General features: G+C 37.7%; 2 protein-coding genes and 2 pseudogenes across 3 annotated transcripts in view; 2 read left to right on the top strand and 2 right to left on the bottom strand.

Annotated features, from left to right (window-relative positions):
• Positions 1-14,135, top strand: part of LOC104917755 (chemokine XC receptor 1) — a 15,868-nt gene extending 1,733 nt beyond the window's left edge. Inside the window, exons 1-2 of one of the 2 annotated variants that reach the window (XM_027291346.1) lie at positions 11,893-11,995; positions 13,031-14,135. In XM_027291346.1, coding sequence (XP_027147147.1) covers positions 11,937-11,995; positions 13,031-14,096 — 1,125 coding nt within the window. In that variant the 5' untranslated portion in view covers positions 11,893-11,936 and the 3' untranslated portion in view covers positions 14,097-14,135. Of the gene's footprint in view, positions 1-11,892; positions 11,996-13,030 lie in introns of those variants that run through there. The other variant, XM_019272146.2, reaches the window with a different exon arrangement.
• Positions 5,579-6,445, bottom strand: LOC113748320 (chemokine XC receptor 1-like; annotated as a pseudogene).
• LOC113748319 (chemokine XC receptor 1-like) lies at positions 9,202-10,226 on the bottom strand (annotated as a pseudogene).
• Positions 14,136-16,433: 2,298 nt separating the features above from the next.
• LOC104917733 (chemokine XC receptor 1) lies at positions 16,434-18,460 on the top strand. Its single transcript, XM_010729260.3, has 2 exons — positions 16,434-16,572; positions 16,704-18,460. Exons 1-2 carry the CDS (start codon positions 16,500-16,502, stop codon positions 17,711-17,713), a joined length of 1,083 nt encoding a protein of 360 aa, XP_010727562.3. The 5' UTR covers positions 16,434-16,499; the 3' UTR covers positions 17,714-18,460.
• Positions 18,461-18,874: the final 414 nt, after the last annotated feature.

The following is an 18,874-nucleotide window of genomic DNA, read 5'->3' as shown; positions in this document are numbered from 1 at the left end:
CATACCCTGTCCCCTCTAGTGGAGAAATGTAGCACTGCAGTGACAAAATAAAGTCAAGATGCAGATCAGAGGAGGGTTATTTCTCAGCTAATCACCTATCAAATGTGCATTTTTTTTAAGAGCGAACATAGGACATCCATCCTTGATTCATGACGGAGCAAAACAAAAATCGTGTGTGTTTGCATTATGTGTGAGTTGAGTTGTGTGTTAGACACGAATCGAATCCTTTTCAAAACATTTTATTTCCCGTGACAATCAACAGATGAGGTGCATTAGTGAAATGCCGTACATGCCCAGTAGTCATGAGAAGGATAAGTCATCTATATTTGTTCACTAAAACAGTTGTTTGTAATGATAAGGCTGGACACACTTAATCGATTTTGCATGCATTTCCCTGACAGTCCAGATTAACAAGTAAGAGCTAAGACTTTATTAGCAATATGCACAAGGCACGCACACATTTACACATTGCAGGCATCAATTAAATTCACATAGGGGTTGGAGTAATACATTATAGATAACTGAAATTAAAGGGGGTATATCAATGTTAAAAGGAGGTTGAGTTGCCCCAGAGAAAAGAAGAGCAGGGAGTGAATGTTGGGCCAGGGAGGGCAGTAGCAGAGACTACAAGAAGAAAACAGCACAGCTGTTTAGCTTGTGGCTAAAAACAGGATTGAACAACAACACATTGCAAAGAAAATGATCTGTGAAAAAAAGAAAGAGAGATTCTGACTCGAAGATAAGAAATGGGATGTCGTATATGTCTCTCAGTTTTGAGCTCTGAGTTTTTCTTCTGTATTGTCCTATTAATTCGTACAGTAGACTTCCTCCATATTATTTTAATTTGCTATATTAAAAAAAATATAAATAAAAAAGCAAAGTTTAAGTCTTTTTGACACCAGCTTCACAACAAGGGTAAGATGTGATCTAACAGAAGTTGATCACTTGCTTCTCAGAATGCTTATCAGTCCAAAAGCTGTTTGCAACCAATCCACGATAACGGGATGGCTGTTCCCCTAACTGCATCACATAGAAGCAGTGCAGGTTTGTGAAACTCTCTGTTCATAGGTCACGGGCAATTTTGTGTTTACAGGCTGCATTAAGACACAAATCGGGCCCATTTAAGGTTGATTTCACACTTTATTATCACTACAGTGTCCAGTTTTTACTGCTTTACACACACACAGACAAAATTCGCACAAAACCCTCTCCCAGTGCCTGCCAGAGAATGTGGTGAGCACACCCGTGACTGCTCTGCTGCCCTTGACTTGTATCCATTCATCCAAGCGTGCGGGATGGTTTAGTTAATTAAGCTTAATCTAATCTACCCCCAGAAGACAGATATGAGTGCTGTTACAGTGGCCCACTGAGCTGTCCCTAACATCTTCCCTGGACCCCCTGTGGAGTCATCAGGGCCGTGCTAATCAACCATGTTCAAGTACACTGACAGGGCTTCTGGAGAAACACATTAGATATATAGAGTTAAAAGACTTGGACACACAGAAGAAGGGGAAAAAAGGTTTGTGAAATATTAATTACTGAAATAATACAGCTAAATTAGTCATTGCAAAGAAAAGTAACCAAAAGCACATGGACGGTTGCTTTAGAAATACTGGACTGCCTCTGATTTTTTCATCACAAAGATGCACTGTTATATTAGATTTTATTGATCCTGCTGCTTAAAAAATCACATAGACAAGGTCGCTCCAGACAGAAATACATCCTGAATTAAAAGAAGACGAAGAAGAAACAACAAAGAACAAATGGCCAAATACAAAGGCCTAATCTATAATTGTTGGCTATGGATATGTATTAGAATAAATCATTGAAGAGTTTGAGTTATAGTTACATGATAAGCACCTTGTTTGTGAGTGATCGTAATTCAAAACACAGGCTTGTTTTACCATAAATATTAATCATATTTATAATTTATAACTAATAACATAATCAGAACATGACACATTAAAACATACTGTAGATGCTACATGATTAAAAGAGCTCTCATTCGACACTATAATGTGTTTTTAAGATATTTTACTGAATGCATTATCAAGATATCAAGAGCAGTTTTGCATTACAAGTGAAATTGTCCATCTGTACTTCACGGTGTGAAATACAACCATTATCAAATAAACACCAAAGAATAACATGAAATGATATTAAGCGACACATTTAAAAATCACATTATACATAGTTATGATCCTTTTCTCCTTTTTAAAAAACTTAACCTGGTGAAACCACCAGCCTTATTTCCCTGCATTTCTGTTGCATCTTGTGGGTTAGTTGTTCAGTGCAGTAAAATATTCATACAAAGTGATCTAAGTGCTGATTTAAGTATTGCAATTTGTTTTAAAAGATATAAGGATAATAGCTGCTGTTTTCTGTCATGTAAAACAAATGTTACTTTTTTGTCTTTTGCTTTATATATTGCTTTCACATATTTCAGTCGCAGTTTTTTTTTTGATTAGGTCAAGACACTCTTCTGCTTTACTTACAAGCCTCATTTCAAAAGCCACCAAACATCGGTTTGCTGCATCCTGTGCTGTATTTCACTAGTGTGTCAGTTCAGGAACATGCAGAGATGTTAGAGGGGCACAATGACAAGAGCCCAGTGGTGTAGTTCAGGATATATGCAGGTATACAGAGTATAACCCACCACCACGAGCTTCCAGTCTGAAAAGTAAGCTAAAGGAAATGTCTGAAACTTTCATTCTTTCTAATGCCAACAGGGGAGGGGAGGATGAGTAGACTGTGTTCATAAAGAGATGCATATCATCAGCAAACAAACTGCTGATAAGTTGTGAATAAACCATGATGAATTAGTATTAGGAAGAGTCTTATGTGTGCCAAGAAAATGTTCCCAAACACAGAGCAAATTGTTTGTTTACATCCAAATCTGACCATAGAACTCAACAGAAAAACAATCTTCAGACAAGACAATGTTTTGCAATTTTGCTGCTGTGCATGTTCTGGTGAGCCTGGTGGTACTGTGAAGGCCAGAGAAGCTACAAGCAGCAAACGACTGCCGCCCCTCTTCTTCTTTATTGTCCTCTCTTACTATCTGTCCAAGATTTAAAAGTAGAGATAAACACATACAGTACAGAGATTTGCAGAGAGCCATTTAAAAAACACAGAGCCTACAAGGATACCACATGGGGATAACCATCTTCAAATGATAAGACCCCAAGTCCGAAAGTTTATGTTCTTCTCAATAGGCCACAATGCAGTAAGCAAAAAACCCAGAGAACCCACAAGCAGCAAACTTTCCGCTCACTGCAGGTTCTACTTACCGATGTAAACTCAGGAAACTGTTGCGTGGAAAAATATAAGCAGCAGCTTCTGAATATCAACCACCAAACCGGACCCTTAATAATCAATCCATGTCAAGTCACGTAGCTTTGCATTTTATTCCCCATTCTGAACAATTAAACCTCTTCATGAGATACTGCATGCTTTTATGTTGAGTTGTGTATATGTTTGCACATCTTCCGCTCTTTATATCATCTACATTGTACAACTCTAATGTAAAGCTACACTGTAATAACAGAAGTGCTCTGGCTAGTGGGCAAAGAAATCATTTAGATCCAGATTCAGAAGTTTGTCACCACTATGTTCTTACACTTTTTTTCATGACTGCCCTCTCTCTGTTCTTCGTATGGAATTCTCGCAGTGTAAAAGTTGCAAAGGTGTTCTTGCGTCTTTTGTGAGAGCATATACAGCAGAGGCTTCATACAGCATGAGAAAAAAGCAACTACAGTATGTTTTATTGTGTCATGTTCTGATTATGTATTAGGTAATCACATTTATGGTAAAACAGTATTTGGTCATAAAGGGATACACATCGGCAGCACGCCTTCTCAAGTAGGTTGTGAAATGACGAACCATGACAGATTTATCCGAAGAAGGCCATATGTGTTGCCAAGAAAATATTACACCACAAAATCTGTAAAAATAAGACTACCAAGTCTTTCCTATTTTTCGCAATGTGGCATGAATGGCGCAAGTTCTGGTTACTAGATATATTTCATTACTTAGAATATAACCGCAGCTGGTTTGAGTTGAACTTTCTGGGTCTGCCTGATATCTTTGACTGTCTTTTGGGACACTCTATAAAACACCTCAATGTGCTCACATGACAAATAATAACTGATAATATTTTAGACATGATCACTAACAGTAAATAACAGTCAAACCTTTTTTAAACCACAAATACTATGTAAAAAGATACATAAAGTAATCCCTTTTTTAAAAAAGAGCAGTCACTATAGTTTAACTGATGGGTTTTATTATGTCTGATTTTTAGGGGGTGCCGCAGCCACCTCATACACCTTCTTCCCACGTCCATGCTAAAGTGCAAAATAAAACCAAAACTTATGTGGCATTAGTAAGTGAGAAGTGTGACATGTTTTCTAGAGCAAAAGCTAGAATACAAAAATTAAGAGATACAGATACAAGGTCTTTCTTATTACACGTATGAACTATTAGTCATCATGTCCATTTTTGGCTCTTACTACGAGATTCAACATTCTTAGAACGATATCTGTTTATAGAGATACCCAGAAAGCATTGACTGTCTGAGTTGGAAATAAGTGAATGTGAAATAACATGAAAACACAATCAATACAAAACCAGAAACGGGATATTGCTTACTGTAAATTAAAAAAAAAACAGAACATTTCTCCAATGTCCAATGCATTTGAGGAAGTGAATGTCTGCTTTAGGGCACTTTTTAATTTGGGAAATCGCAAATAAAAATTCATGACATATATTTTTTTTTATAACTGAGACATAACATCTTCCTATTTATGTTTGTCAAAAAGCTAATTCAAGGCAGACACCCTCATTAACATACATGCATACAAGGTTTGTTTATTCCTAGTTATTTTTTGTTCCAAAATCTCAAGCTTTCCCATTTAAGTTTGATGCATTGTCACAAAGTAAATAGAAAATCATGAATAAAAACTTGTAACATATTCAAAGGGATAATCATCATATCATATTAGTAATGATTGACCTTGCATGAAGCTGCATGCATCCTTGGTACTGCGATCTTACTGCTTAGACCGTTGTCAGACAAAAGTACTGCGCAGCAGAATTTCTGTCATATCCTGTCTGGTCACAAAACTTTGGCTAAAAAAAAAAAACTAGATGCCAGCTTACCTTTAACTTTATTAAAGAAGTATTAAGTATTAAATATTAAGAATATTATAGTAATAGACACGTCATACTCATTCACAAGGCTCAGAAAATTCCACATTAAAAGCATGCTCACATATTACAAACGCACTGACATGCTACAGATTGTCCTTTACACATAACCTCATTTACTTGCACAAGTGAAATCTATTTACATAAAAATCGAAATATATTTTTAAGGAACTATTAAATAAATACAAACTAGTTGAATAAAAGCACTGACAGGTTGAATAAATGTTGTGCATTTCAAAAGTGTGTGTCTATTTGGTGGGTAGATCCAACAGGATAGCCGTGGTTGTGCTGTAAAAGCTACATTGGTGATTATAGAAAGGCTCTGGCCTGTGCCTCTCTCTCTGTCTCCTTCTTGGGATTCTCGCAGCGTAAAATTTGCAAAAGGTGTCTTCGCGTCTTTTGTGAGAGCATATACGCAGAGGGTTCATACAGCAATGAGAAAAAGCAACTATTGGCATACAGTAAAGGCAATATAGAAGCGCTGAAACTCATGACTAGTGGGTTCATACAAGTCTCAACGAAATAAAAACATTGTAAGGACCCCAGCAGATGAAGAAGACTGTAACAATACATAACACCACCACTATAGTCCCTGTACTTTTTCTGTGTGGAAGCCTCCAAAACTGTCTGATGATGGCAGAAATACAGAAAACAATGATGGCAAATGGGAGGAAGAAGAGTAGTGACACTTGGAGATAATATCCCAGGGTGTCAAAGAATGAGAGGTCTTCAACCCACATATGTATATTTCGCCCGAGAGTTCAGTCTTTGCTATATATAGCATCTCTTATGGATGCTGCAATGCTGATGATCCAGGCAGCTACACAGGCGCCTATTGCACACTCTCTGCCTCCTTACAGGTGGCTGTGCCAGTTGAGAACCACTGTGTATGAAACGATCCACAGTTATGGCAGTCAGCAGAATGACACTACTGTCATACCTATAATGTATGCTGCAGTCACAAATTTGCAGGCCAAGTCACCAAAGATCCAGTGGTGCAATGAATGGACCCCAGAATGGAAGTGTGACAGTGAAAATCAAATCAGAGCAGATCAGGTTCATGACGAACAGATTAGTAACATTTTTCAGGTCTCATGAGAAAACAAGAACACATAGAGAAGAATGTTGCCTGTGACGCTGAGGGATGAAGGTCAAAATGTAGAAGGCACCTGATGGTTTCCAAGTCAGGCAGATCAAAAGGACCTTCCACTTGGCTGTTCACATCTTCATTTTCCATTGTGGAGTTATCTAGGAAACATGAGCAAATTTGGCAAAATGTACTAAAGACTGAGCACATGCTACAACAAATGTTTGTAAAATATGAACTAATTACCCAAAAGTATGGAGTGCAAACACAGCAAGTACAAAGCAACTAACCGCCGCGAAAAACGGCTGTCACGTCTGCTGGTTTACATCCAGGAGGAAGAGTTGTGATATACAAGACCAGACTCAGGGTTCCTCTTTTTGTTTCAATTAAGTCAGAAGTGCTGCAATCAGTATTTCAGTTTAAGCATGACTTTGAAACCAACATTTTTTTTTTGCAAAATGGAAAACCCCAGAACTTAAATGTGACTTTTTTTTAATACAAAGTGGGAAACAATGATATGATGATGATGTAATATAGACGCTCAAACAAACAAATTAACTGAAATGATCAGAAGTAAATAATGAAATAAAGTGTGCATGACGTGTTTAAGGTGAAAACATAACGTTTGATCTGACTGATTAATATGAAAAGTAAATCAAGGTGACAAATACAGCTATATTGTCTCTAGTACAATGTTAATCAATTTTATCAACATGCACAAATCACACCCGCGTATACAGTATTAGCACAAAGATACACAGGCTCACTGCTCTTTCACAGTACAGTGTGATCAGAAACAACAAGATGATGATCGGATGAATCATGAATTCAACAATACACATTACATATCACTGGTTGCAAATAAAACCATCACATACTCAGCGGCCAGTGTATGAGGTACACCTTTCTCTAGTAGGCCCTCTCTCTTCTGAGATCTGGTGTGGAGATCACCAGAGCAGCAGAAGGCCATTAGGTGGGGGTGAGTAGACTTTGGACATTGTCAGCAACATACTGATATAGGTTATGACATTTAAACCATGAGGGATTGGTAATAGGGGCATAATGTGTGCCATGAAAATATTCCCACCACCATACGCAGATTGAAAGCTGACACAAGGCAGGATGGACTTGTTTACACCAAATTCTGAGCCTACAACGATCATTAGACAACATAATGTTTTGCATTTTTCACACAATGTTTGCAATTTTTCCTTACTGTGCAGTTTTGGTTAGTCTTTTCTAGCGTGAAGGCCAGAGAAGCCACAAACAGCAAATTGCATGTTTTTCTTTCTAATTGTCACTAAAAACCTGAGAAACTATTGTGTGTGAAAATACCAGGAAATCAGCAGTTTCTAAGATGCTTAAACCACTAATGCAGATACTAAGAATCATTACTACGTCACATAGATCACATTACTTCCCATTCTCATGTTGGAACAACTAAATACATTTAGATATTATATATGATAAAATATAGTTGTTGCCACAGGATCAGCTGATTAGTCATTCACGTAGTCCAAGCAGGTGTATAGGTGACCTAATAAAGTGGTCACTGAGTTTATGTCAGTCATAAAGGATAAATTCATTGTAGCTTGACAACTATACAGGCTGTTGAGTAGGCCATAATATGAACAATGTGCTAGCGGCTCTGTGGGGCTGTATTTAAGAAGCACAGTAGTGCACAAGGCTTAACACCAACAAACTGTTTTTAGGATTTGTTACCATTTTTACCATCTTAAGAAGTTCAAAGTCCCATGGCAAACTAAAATGGTCAACAGAGTGAACTTGCTCCCTGCTAAACAGTCACTTAACTCATAGAACTGCTGTGTCTGACTACAGACTCACAAAGCTGCAGCGTAGCTGCAGAACATGAAGATCCCAAAATTGAACTTTTTCATTACATGCCTCGCTTCACTTTGAGGTCAACAACAAAAAAACTGATTTGGGGGTGTTGGTAGCATAGTGGTTTACCGCGGCCGCCCCGTGTGTAGAGGCTACAGTCCCGTTGCGGCAGGTTCGAGTCCCGCATCGGACGGCCCTGCTGTGTGTCATTCCCCCTCTCTCTGCCCGTTTCCTATCTATCTTCAGCTTCCTACGATAAAAAGGCATAAGGCCATAAAATATAATCAAAACAAAAAAACTGAGTTTGGTCATGTAACTCCGACAGAGTTGATATCTGGGATATGTTGACAGCAAGGAAAAGATAGTGTCACACAGATTGGTGATAAAATGGTTACATCGCTGGCAGAAAACAAAATCCAGTATTGATACTTCTATTGTCATTCAGCTGATTTAAAAGGGCCTATAGTTTGCTTTACTGTAGGTTCACTTGTGAACAAACCATCAAAAGTAGCTAAGTAGCCTATTTAGTTTCCGTAATCAAGGACACCAAATAAGGGTAAACATCTTGGAATAATGTTGAAAGATTCCAAATAAGAATAATAGGAGTTTTTTTTTTCTTGTTCTTTCCCATTGTATCAATATGGCATGGATGCAGCATAAGATCTGATGGCCTAGGGCTCAATTTCTTTTTTAAATTTTTTAAAATATGGAATAAATCATGCACCAAACTGCAACAAGACTGGGAATTTAGTTACTACAGTTCCTTAAATGTGGCACGAAGCTTTATTTACCTCAGGAGAGGTAAATAAGAAGGTAAAACGCATTTGAAGCATAAACAAAGAGATTCTAAACGTATATTTGTCATATTTTACCAGATTTTTTTGACTGCATTGTGCTATCAACACAAACTCACCCCCAAAGCCCTCTAGCATTTCAATGAACAGTATCTCTTTATTTCTTAACAAGGCTTTTCTCGTGAAATATTCACTAAACTGCACTTTTCCACTATGGTCTTGTGTTGTATTTTTGGGGGGCTCTGGCCATATTTGGGGCCTAGGTTTATTTGTTATTATACATGTCAATGGATTTGGATTTTTTTTTTTGTTTCATTTCTGCTCTTTAAATGTTCAGTGACAACTCGCTTGTTATCGATGTGACTGTAAGTGGCCTTGACCTTCTGCGAATGCTGCTGTTGTTGCGACCCAAACTCTTCAGCATTTTCTTCAAGTGGTTTTTGTATTTAACTCCCACAAACACATAAAACACAGGGTTAAGGCAACAGTGTGAAAAGGCAAAAAATCGGGTAATTATAAGGCATAATCCAGTTCTTTTGATTTTTCAAATTTCGAACCAGAGTCCTTGAGTCTGCTGGTGGTTTGGCCGCAAGTCGAAAGACTGTAGAAATATTACAATATTGTAAGGTGCCCAGCCCAAAAGAAAACAACCATGAAGTGAAAATGAGTTTTAAAGTTTTGTCTTTCGTCTTTGGCCAGTAGGACGCAGCAACCTGCACATGATCTGGAGTAGCAAAAAATGAATACAGCTGAACTCACTAGGAAGAGATATTTTGCTGGTATTCCCCATAGCTCCCATAAAAGCTTTCATACTGACAGTGATTCTGGTCAGGACTTTGGTGATATGAAGGCTGGAATGGCGACCATCACCTCACTCCACCCAACAACTAGTGATGCAGGCCACTGTAGATGCCTTTGGGGGACACAATGTTAGACAGAGGATCATGACAGCTACATAACGTGAAACAGTCATGAGGATGAGGAGGATACCACTGCTGTAGAAGCCAACATAGAAGACATAGGTGGACATTTGGCATGCACGCTCCCCTAAAGTCCATCCAACATATGGTAGTAGCCCAGAAGGGCAAGCCTGCAGTGAAGAGGAGATCCGATACGCCAGGTTCAGGATGAAAGCGTTGTTGAGAGATTTGACATTCTCATACTTAGCAAAATCACAATGACCAGGATGTTGCAAACAGACTGAAGATCACAACAATGGAGAAGAACAGTGGAGTGATGATACTACTCCAAAACTCATGGTGCTTGTTTGTCACACACTTGACCTTCAGATTCATTGTACTCGCATCAGATACTCTTCATAGTAATCAGCACTTGGAGTTGATAATACATTTCCAGTTGTAGCCATTCTTTCTGCAAGAAGAGAGAGTCTAAATTTAAAAAAGGCTTTGTTGAATCAAACAGGCCAGATAACACAGACCAATGATACAGAAGTCAAATGTTCATCTTAACGTGCCAGTTGGACCAAAAGTTGGGTTGTTGACATGACATGGGCATTTTCATTGTCCCGTAAGACAAAAATAATGTAATTAGTATCACCATTATTTAAAATGCAGTTAATGGTTAAACATTCATTTGTTTTACATGGACCTGCTGTTATAAAAAACTGCTCGTTATTAGATTTTTCAAAATTTTGAGCCAAATCTCAAAATTGTCCTCTGGGGTGACTGTCTCCAGCATTGCTCAATAAGTGGCTACTTTCCATTTTAAAGAAAAGCATTTATAATTTTATAAATAACTCTGGCATAATTGTACAAGTGTCTTTTTTAATATATATTCAACTTTTCAAACCACTATAGAATTGTTCAGATTGGCTGTCCTTTGGTGTGACATACCTAAATTGTGTTATTAAATTAAAAAATGAATTTTGAACTACATATTGTGGAACATTATGCAAATGATAACTGCTAACTGCACGTGACTAGTTAGCTAGGAATAGCAGACCCATTAACTGACACAAAAAGCTGAAATGTCCTCTGGTGGTGACACCTATAACTGTCACTCCGGAGGACAAAAATGTCACACTAGAGGACAAAGTCTCTTTGAGAAGCATTTAATAATTAATAAAACTCATTTTTTTATTCCTCCTTTATATTGAATGTATTAATTACATTAGTTAAAATATTTTCTGTCTTTTGAAGAAAATGTGTAGAGCTATAAAGTGTCATGTAAAATGTGTTTTGTTTTGTTTTTTAGACAGAAAGAATTGAGGGAGAAACATCTCTGGGAAAGATTTGCAATCTCCCAGAGATGTCTATGAGTTTCTGGCCTCCTAAATGCAGACACACGTGAAATTCAAATGGATTGAAGAGTCGGACATTGAACCTTTTGACAACCTGCTTCCACCAACCATTCGACCAGTTAAGGAATCCCTCAGTACACATCAAGTGTTGTCATCATCTCCAGGATGATCCTGTAAAGATGTGAGTTGTTTCTGTACATATCCCAAAGTATGCTCTTGCCACAAACCCAAAAAAATTGATTTTGGAAATGCTCTACAGATTGGAGACCAACTTGAAGTGGAGGATTCCTTAGAAGAAGATGATAAGAACACAGAAGGAAAATTTGTGATTGTGCAATATGATGGCAAGCCATATGTTGGCCAGATCATGGTGGTTAATGGAGAAGGGATCTAAATCAATTGCATGACCCAGAAAGGTAACAGGAATTCCTTTGTGTGGCCGGTGAAACCCGATTGCATTTACTATTCACAGCAAGAAATAACTGGTGTCATATCACAACCAGAGCAAATGAAGAACAATCTGGCAAAGAGTGTCTGGAGGTTGGTGCTTAAATACAGGGTTGATTACTGATGAGGAGCAGGTGTGGGAGGCGGGAGAAACCATGGTGACTGATGAGGAGGCGGGGCTGACAGGTGAGTGGAAAGTTACTGGGTGCAGGTAAGAGGGAAAAGCAGGCAGGGGACCGGAGTGGATTGTGACAACATCTCTGTACAGGATCACTCCTGGAGATGATGACAACACTTGATGTGTACTGAGGATTCCTGTAACTGGTCGAATGGTTGGTGGAAGCAGGTTGTCAAAAGGTTCAATGTCCGACTCTTCAATCCATTTGAATTTCACGTGTGTCTGCATTTAGGAGGCCAGAAACTCATAGACATCTCTGGGAGATTGCAAATCTTTCCCAGAGATGTTTCTCCCTCAATTCTTTCTGTCTAAAAAACAAAACAAAACACATTTTACATGACACTTTATAGCTCTACACATTTTCTTCAAAAACAGAAAATATTTTAATTAATGTAATTAATACATTCAATATAGAAGGAGGAATAAAAAAATGAGTTATTTAATTATTTAAAATGCTTCTCAAAGAGACTTTGTCCTTTGTAGTGTGACATTTTTGTCCTCCGGAGTGACAGCTATAGGTGTCACACCAGAGGACATTTCTGTCACACCAGAGGACATTTCAGCTTTTTGTGTCAGTTAATGGGTCTGCTATTCCTAGCTAACTTTCAGCTTTTTGTGTCAGTTAATGGGTCTGCTATTCCTAGCTAACTAGTCACGTGCAGTTAGCAGTTATCATTTGCATAATGTTCCACAATTATGTAGTTCAAAATTAATTTTTTAATTTATTAACACAATTTAGGTATGTCACACCAAAGGACAGCCAATCTGAACAATTCTATAGCGGTTTGAAAAAGTTGAATATATATTAAAAAAGACACTTGTACAATTATGCCAGAGTTATTTATAAACTTATAAATGCTTTTCTTTTAAAATGATAAAAGTAGCAATGCTGGAGACAGTCACACCAGAGGACAATTTTGAGATTTGGCTCAAAATTTTGAAAAATCTAATAACAGAGCAGTTTTTATAACAGCAGGTCCATGTAAAACAAATGAATGTTTAACCATTAACTGCATTTTAAATGATGGTGATACTAATTACATTAATTTTTGTCTTACGGGACAATGAAAATGCCATGTCATGTCAACAACCCGACTTTTGGTCCAACTGGCACGTTAAGATGAACATTTGACTTCTGTATCATCAGGTCTGTTTTATCTGGCCTGTTTGATTCAACAAAGCCTTTTTTAAATTTAGACTTTCTCTTCTTGCAGAAAGAAAATGGCTACAACTGGAAATGTTATATCAACTCAAAGTGCTGATTACTATGAAGAGTACTATGCTGAGTACAATGAATCTGAAGGTCAAGTGTGTGACAGAACAAGCACCATGAGTTTTGGAGTAATCATCACTCCACTGTTCTTCTCCATTGTTGTGATCTTCAGTCTGTTTGGCAACATCCTGGTCATTGTGATTTTGACTAAGTATGAGAATGTCAAATCTCTCAACAACGCTTTCATCCTGAACCTGGCTGTATCGGATCTCCTCTTCACTGCAGGCTTGCCCTTCTGGGCTAACTACCATATGTATGGATGGACTTTAGGGGAGCGTGCATGCCAAATAGTCACCTATGTCTTCTATGTTGGCTTCTACAGCAGTGGTATCCTCCTCATCCTCATGACTGTTCAACGTTATGTAGCTGTCATGAATCCTCTGTCTAACATTGTGTCCCCCAAAGGCATCTACAGTGTCCTAGCATCACTAGTTGTTTGGGTAGTGAGTGTATTGGTCGCCATTCCAGCCTTCATATTCACCAAAGTCCTAGACCAGAATCACTGTCAGTATGAAAGCTCTTATGGGAGCTTATGGGGAATCTACCAGCAAAATATTCTCTTCCTAGTGAGTTCAGCTGTATTCATTTTTTGCTATTCTCAGATCATGTGCAGGTTGCTGCGTCCTACTGCCCAAAGACGAAAGACCAAAACTTTAAAACTCATTTTCACTCTCATGGTTGTTTTCTTTCTGGGCTGGGCACCTTACAATATTGTAATATTTCTACAGTCTTTCGACTTGCGGCCCAAACCACCAGCAGACTCAAGGACTCTGGTTCGAAATTGTGAAAAATCAAAAGAACTGGATTATGCCTTATACATTACCCGATTTTTTGCCTTTTCACACTGTTGCCTTAACCCTGTGTTTTATGTGTTTGTGGGAGTTAAATACAAAAACCACTTGAAGAAAATGCTGAAGAGTTTGGGTCGCAACAACAGCAGCATTCGCAGAAGGTCAAGGCCACTTACAGTCACATCGATAACAAGCGAGTTGTCACTGAACATTTAAAGAGCAGAAATGAAACAAAAAAAAATCCAAATCCATTGACATGTATAATAACAAATAAAACCTAGGCCCCAAATAATGGCCAGGGCCCCCCAAAATACAACACAAGCACCATAGTGGAAAAGTGCAGTTCAGTGAATATTTCACGAGAAAAGCCTTGTTAAGAAATAAAGAGATTCTGTTCATTGAAATGCTTAGAGGGCTTTGGGGAGTTTGTGTTGATAGCACAATGCAGTCATAAAAATCTGGTAAAATATGACCAAATATACGTTCAGATCTCTTTGTTATATGCTTCAAATGCCTTTTACCTTCTTATTTACCTCTCCTGAGGTAAATAAAGGCCCCACGCCACAATTTAAGGAAGTGCAGTAACTTGTTGCAGTTTGGTGCATGATATTATTGCATATTTGTAGAGTCATTTTAAAAAATCTAAAAAGAAATTGAGCCCTAGACCATCAGATCTTATGCTGCATTCATGTCATATTGATACAATGGGAAGAACAAGAAAAACTCCTATTATTCTCATTTGGGAATCTTTCAACATTATTCCAAGATGTTTACCCTTATTTGGTGTCCTTGTAGTCACGCAAACTAAATAGGCTACATTAGCTACTTTTGAAGTGGTTTGTTCACAAGTGAACCTAGAGTAAAGCAAACTATAGGCCCTTTTAAATCAGCTGAATTGACAATAGAAGTATCAATACTGGATTTTGTTTTCTGCCAGCGATGTAACCATTTTATCACCAATCTGGTGACACTATCTTTTCCTTGCTGTCAACATGTCCCTGATATCTCCAGCTCGGAGTTACATGACCAGACTTTTTTTTGTTGTTGACCTCAAAGTGAAGCGAGGCATGTAATGAAAAAGTTCAATTTTGGTGATCTTCATGTTCTACAGCAGCTTTGTGAGTCTGTATACAGACACAGCAGTCATCTGAGTTAAGTGCTGTTTAGCAGGGAGCAAGTTCACTCTGTTGACCATTTTAGTTTGCCATGGGACTTTGAACTTCTTTAGGATGGTGAAAATGGTAAACATAAATCCTAAAAAACAGTTTGTTGGTGTTAAAGCATTGTGCACTACTGTGCTTCTTAAATACAGCCCCACAGAGCCGCTAGCACAATTGTTCATATTATGGCCTACTCAACAGCCTGTATAGTTGTCAAGCTACAATGAATTTATACCTTTATGACTGACATAAACTCAGTGACCACTTTGTTAGGTACACCTATACACCTGCTTGTTAACGTGAATGACTAATCAGCTGATCCTGTGGCAACAACTATATATTTATTATATATATTATTTTTCAAATTGTATTTAGTTGTTCCAACATGAGAATGGAGAAGTAATGTGATCTATGTGACTGTAGAATGATTCTTAGTATCTGCTTTAGTGGTTTAAGCATCTTAGAAACTGCTGATTTCCTGGTATTTTCACACACAATAGTTTCTCAGGTTTTTAGTGACAATTAGAAAGAAAAACATGCAATTTGCTGTTTGTGGCTTCTCTGGCCTTCACACTAGACAAGACTAACCAAAACTGCACAGTAAGAAAATTGCACATTGTGTGAAAAATGCAAAACATTATGTTGTCTAATGATCGTTGTAGGCTCAGAATTTGGTGTAAACAAGATCCATCCTGCCTTGTGTCAGCTGTTCAATCTGCTGTAATGGTGTGGGAATATTTTCATGGCACACATTATGCCCCTTATTACCAATCCATCATGGTTTAAATGTCATAACCTATATCAGTATGTTTGCTGACAATGTCCAAAGTCTACTCACCCCCACCTAATGGCCACTTCTGCTGCTCTGGTGATCTCCACACCAGATCTCAGAAGAGAGAGGGCCTACTAGAGAAAGGTGTACCTCATACACTGGCCGCTGAGTATGTGATGGTTTTATTTGACAACAGTGATATGTAATGTGTATTGTTTAATTCGTGATTTCATCCGATCATCATCTTGTTGTTTCTGATCACACTGTACTGTGAAAGAGCAGTGAGCCTGTATCTTTGTGCTTATACATGTATACGCGTGATTTTGAATGCATGTTGATAAATTGATTATACATTGTACTAGAGACAATATAGCTGTATTTGATTCACCTTGATTTACTTTTTCATATTAATCATTCAGATCAAACGTTATGTTTTCACCTTAAACAGTCATGCACACTTTTATTTCATATTTTACTTTTGATCATTTCAGTTAATTTGTTTGTTTGAGTGTCTACATTTACATCATCATTATAATAATCGTTTCCACAGTTTATAATAAAAAAAAGTCACAATTTAAGTTCTGGGGTTTTCCATTTTGCAAAAAAAAAATGTTGGTTTCAAAGTCATGCTTAAACTGAAATACTGATGCAGCACTTCTGACTTAATGTGAAACAAAAAGAGGAACCATGAGTCTGGTCTTGTATATCACAACTCTTCCTCCTGGATGTAAACCAGCAGACGTGACAGCCGTTGTTCGGGGTAAGTTGCTTTGTACTTGCTGTGTTTGCACTCCATACTTTGGGGTAATTAGTTAATATTTTACAAAACATTTGTTGTAGACATGTGCTCAGTCTTTAGTACATTTTGCCAAATTTGCTCATGTTTCCTAGATAACTCCACAATGGAAAATGAAGATGTGAACAGCCAAGTGGAAGGTCCTTGTCATCTGCCTGACTTGGAAACCATCAAGGGCGCCTTCTACATTTTGACCTTCATCCTCAGCGTCACAGGCAACATTCTTCTCTTATGTGTTCTTGTTTTCTATGAGAACCTGAAAAATGTCACTAATCTGTTCGTCATGAACCTGATCTGCTCTGATTTGATCTTCACTGTCACACTTCCATTCTGGGCTGTCTATTCTTTGCACCACTGGATCTTTGGTGACTTGGCCTGCAAATTTGTGACTGCAGCATACATTATAGGTATGTACAGTAGTGTCATTCTGCTGACTGCCATAACCGTGGATCGTTTCATAACAGTGGTTCTCAACTGGCCAAGTAAACCTGTAAGGAGGCAGAGGTGTGCAATAGGTGCCTGTGTAGGTGCCTGGATCATCAGCATTGCAGCATCCATAAGAGATGCTATAATAGCAAAGACTGAACTCTTGGACGAAATATACATATGTGAGGTTGAAGACTCTCATTCTTTGACCAACCTGGGATATTATCTCCAAGTGTCACTGCTCTTCTTCCTCCCATTTGCCATCATTGTTTTCTGCTATTCTGCCATCATCAAGACAGTTTTGCAGGCTTCCAACAGAAAAAAGTACAGGACTATAGTGGTGGTGTTATGTATTGTTACAGTCTTCTTCATCTGCTGGGGTCCTTACAATGTTTTTCTTTTCGTCATGGTTTTGTATGAACCCACATGTCATGAGTTTCAGCCCTTCTATACTGCCTTTACTGTATGCCAAATAGTTGCTTTTTCTCATTGCTGTATGAACCCTCTGCTGTATATGCTCTCACAAAAGACGCGAAGACACCTTTTGCAACTTTTACGCTGCGAGAATCCCAAGAAGGAGAACAGAGAGAGAGGCACAGGCCAGAGCATTTCTTATAATCACAATGTAGCTTTTACAGCACAAAACACGGCTATCATGTTGGATCTACCCACCAAATAGACACACACTTTTGAAATGCAACATTTATTCAACCTGTCAATGCTTTTATTCAACATAGTTTGTATTTATTTAATAGTTCCTTAAAAATATATTTTTCGATTTTTATGTAAATATATTTCACTTGTGCCAAGTAAATGAGGTATATGTGTAAAGGACAATCTGTAGCATGTCAGTGCGTTTGATAATATGTAAGCATGCTTTTAATGTGGAATTTTCTGAGCCCTTGTGAATGAGTATGACTGTGCTATTACTATAATATTCTTTAATAAAGTTAAGGTTAAGCTGGGATCTAGTTTTTTTTTCAGCCAAATGTTGTGACATGACAGGATATGACAGAAAATCTGCTGCGCAAGTACTTTTGTCTGACAACGGTCTAAGACAGAGTAAGATAGCAGTACCAATGAGTGCATGCAGGTTCATGCAAGGTCATATCATTCAATAATATGATATGATGATTTATCCCTTTGAATATGTTACAATGTTTTTTATTCATGATTTCTTTTTTACTTTGTGAAAATGCATCAAACTTAAATGGGAAAGCTTGAGATTTTGGAACAAAAATACTAGAATAAACAAACCTTGTATGCATGTATGTTAATGAGGTGTCTGCCTTGAATTAGCTTTTATTGACAAACATAAAATAGGAAAGATGTTGATGTCTCAGTTATAAAAAATATATTGTCATGAATTTTATTTGCTGATCCCAAATTAAAAAGTGCCACTAAAGCAGACATTCACTTCCTCAAATGCACTGGACATTGGAGAAATGTTCTGTTTTTTTTTAATTTACAGTAAGCAATATCCCGTTTCTGGTTTTGTCAATGAATGGATGTTTTCATGTTTATTTCACATTCACTTATTTCAAACTCAGAGCAGTCAATGCTATTCTGTGTATCTCTATAAACAGATATCTGTATAAGAATGTTGAATCTGTAGGTAAGAGACCAAAATTGGACAATGATGACTAAATAGTTTCATACAGTGTAATAAGAAAGACCTTGTATCTTGTATCTCTTAATTTTTGTATTCTAGCTTTTGCTCTAGAAAACATGTCACACTTCTCACTTACCGAATGCCAATAGTTTTGGTTTTATTTTGCATCTTTAGCATGGACGTGGGAAGAAGGCGTACTGAGGTGGCTGCGGCACCCCCTAAAATCAG

The sequence above is a fragment of the Larimichthys crocea genome, chromosome II (genome assembly GCF_000972845.2).
Source record: "Larimichthys crocea isolate SSNF chromosome II, L_crocea_2.0, whole genome shotgun sequence".
In the NCBI taxonomy this organism is placed as follows: Eukaryota; Metazoa; Chordata; class Actinopteri; family Sciaenidae; genus Larimichthys; species Larimichthys crocea.
The sequence above is the reverse complement of the archived record's forward strand: the minus strand, read 5'-3'. Positions and strand labels throughout refer to the sequence as shown.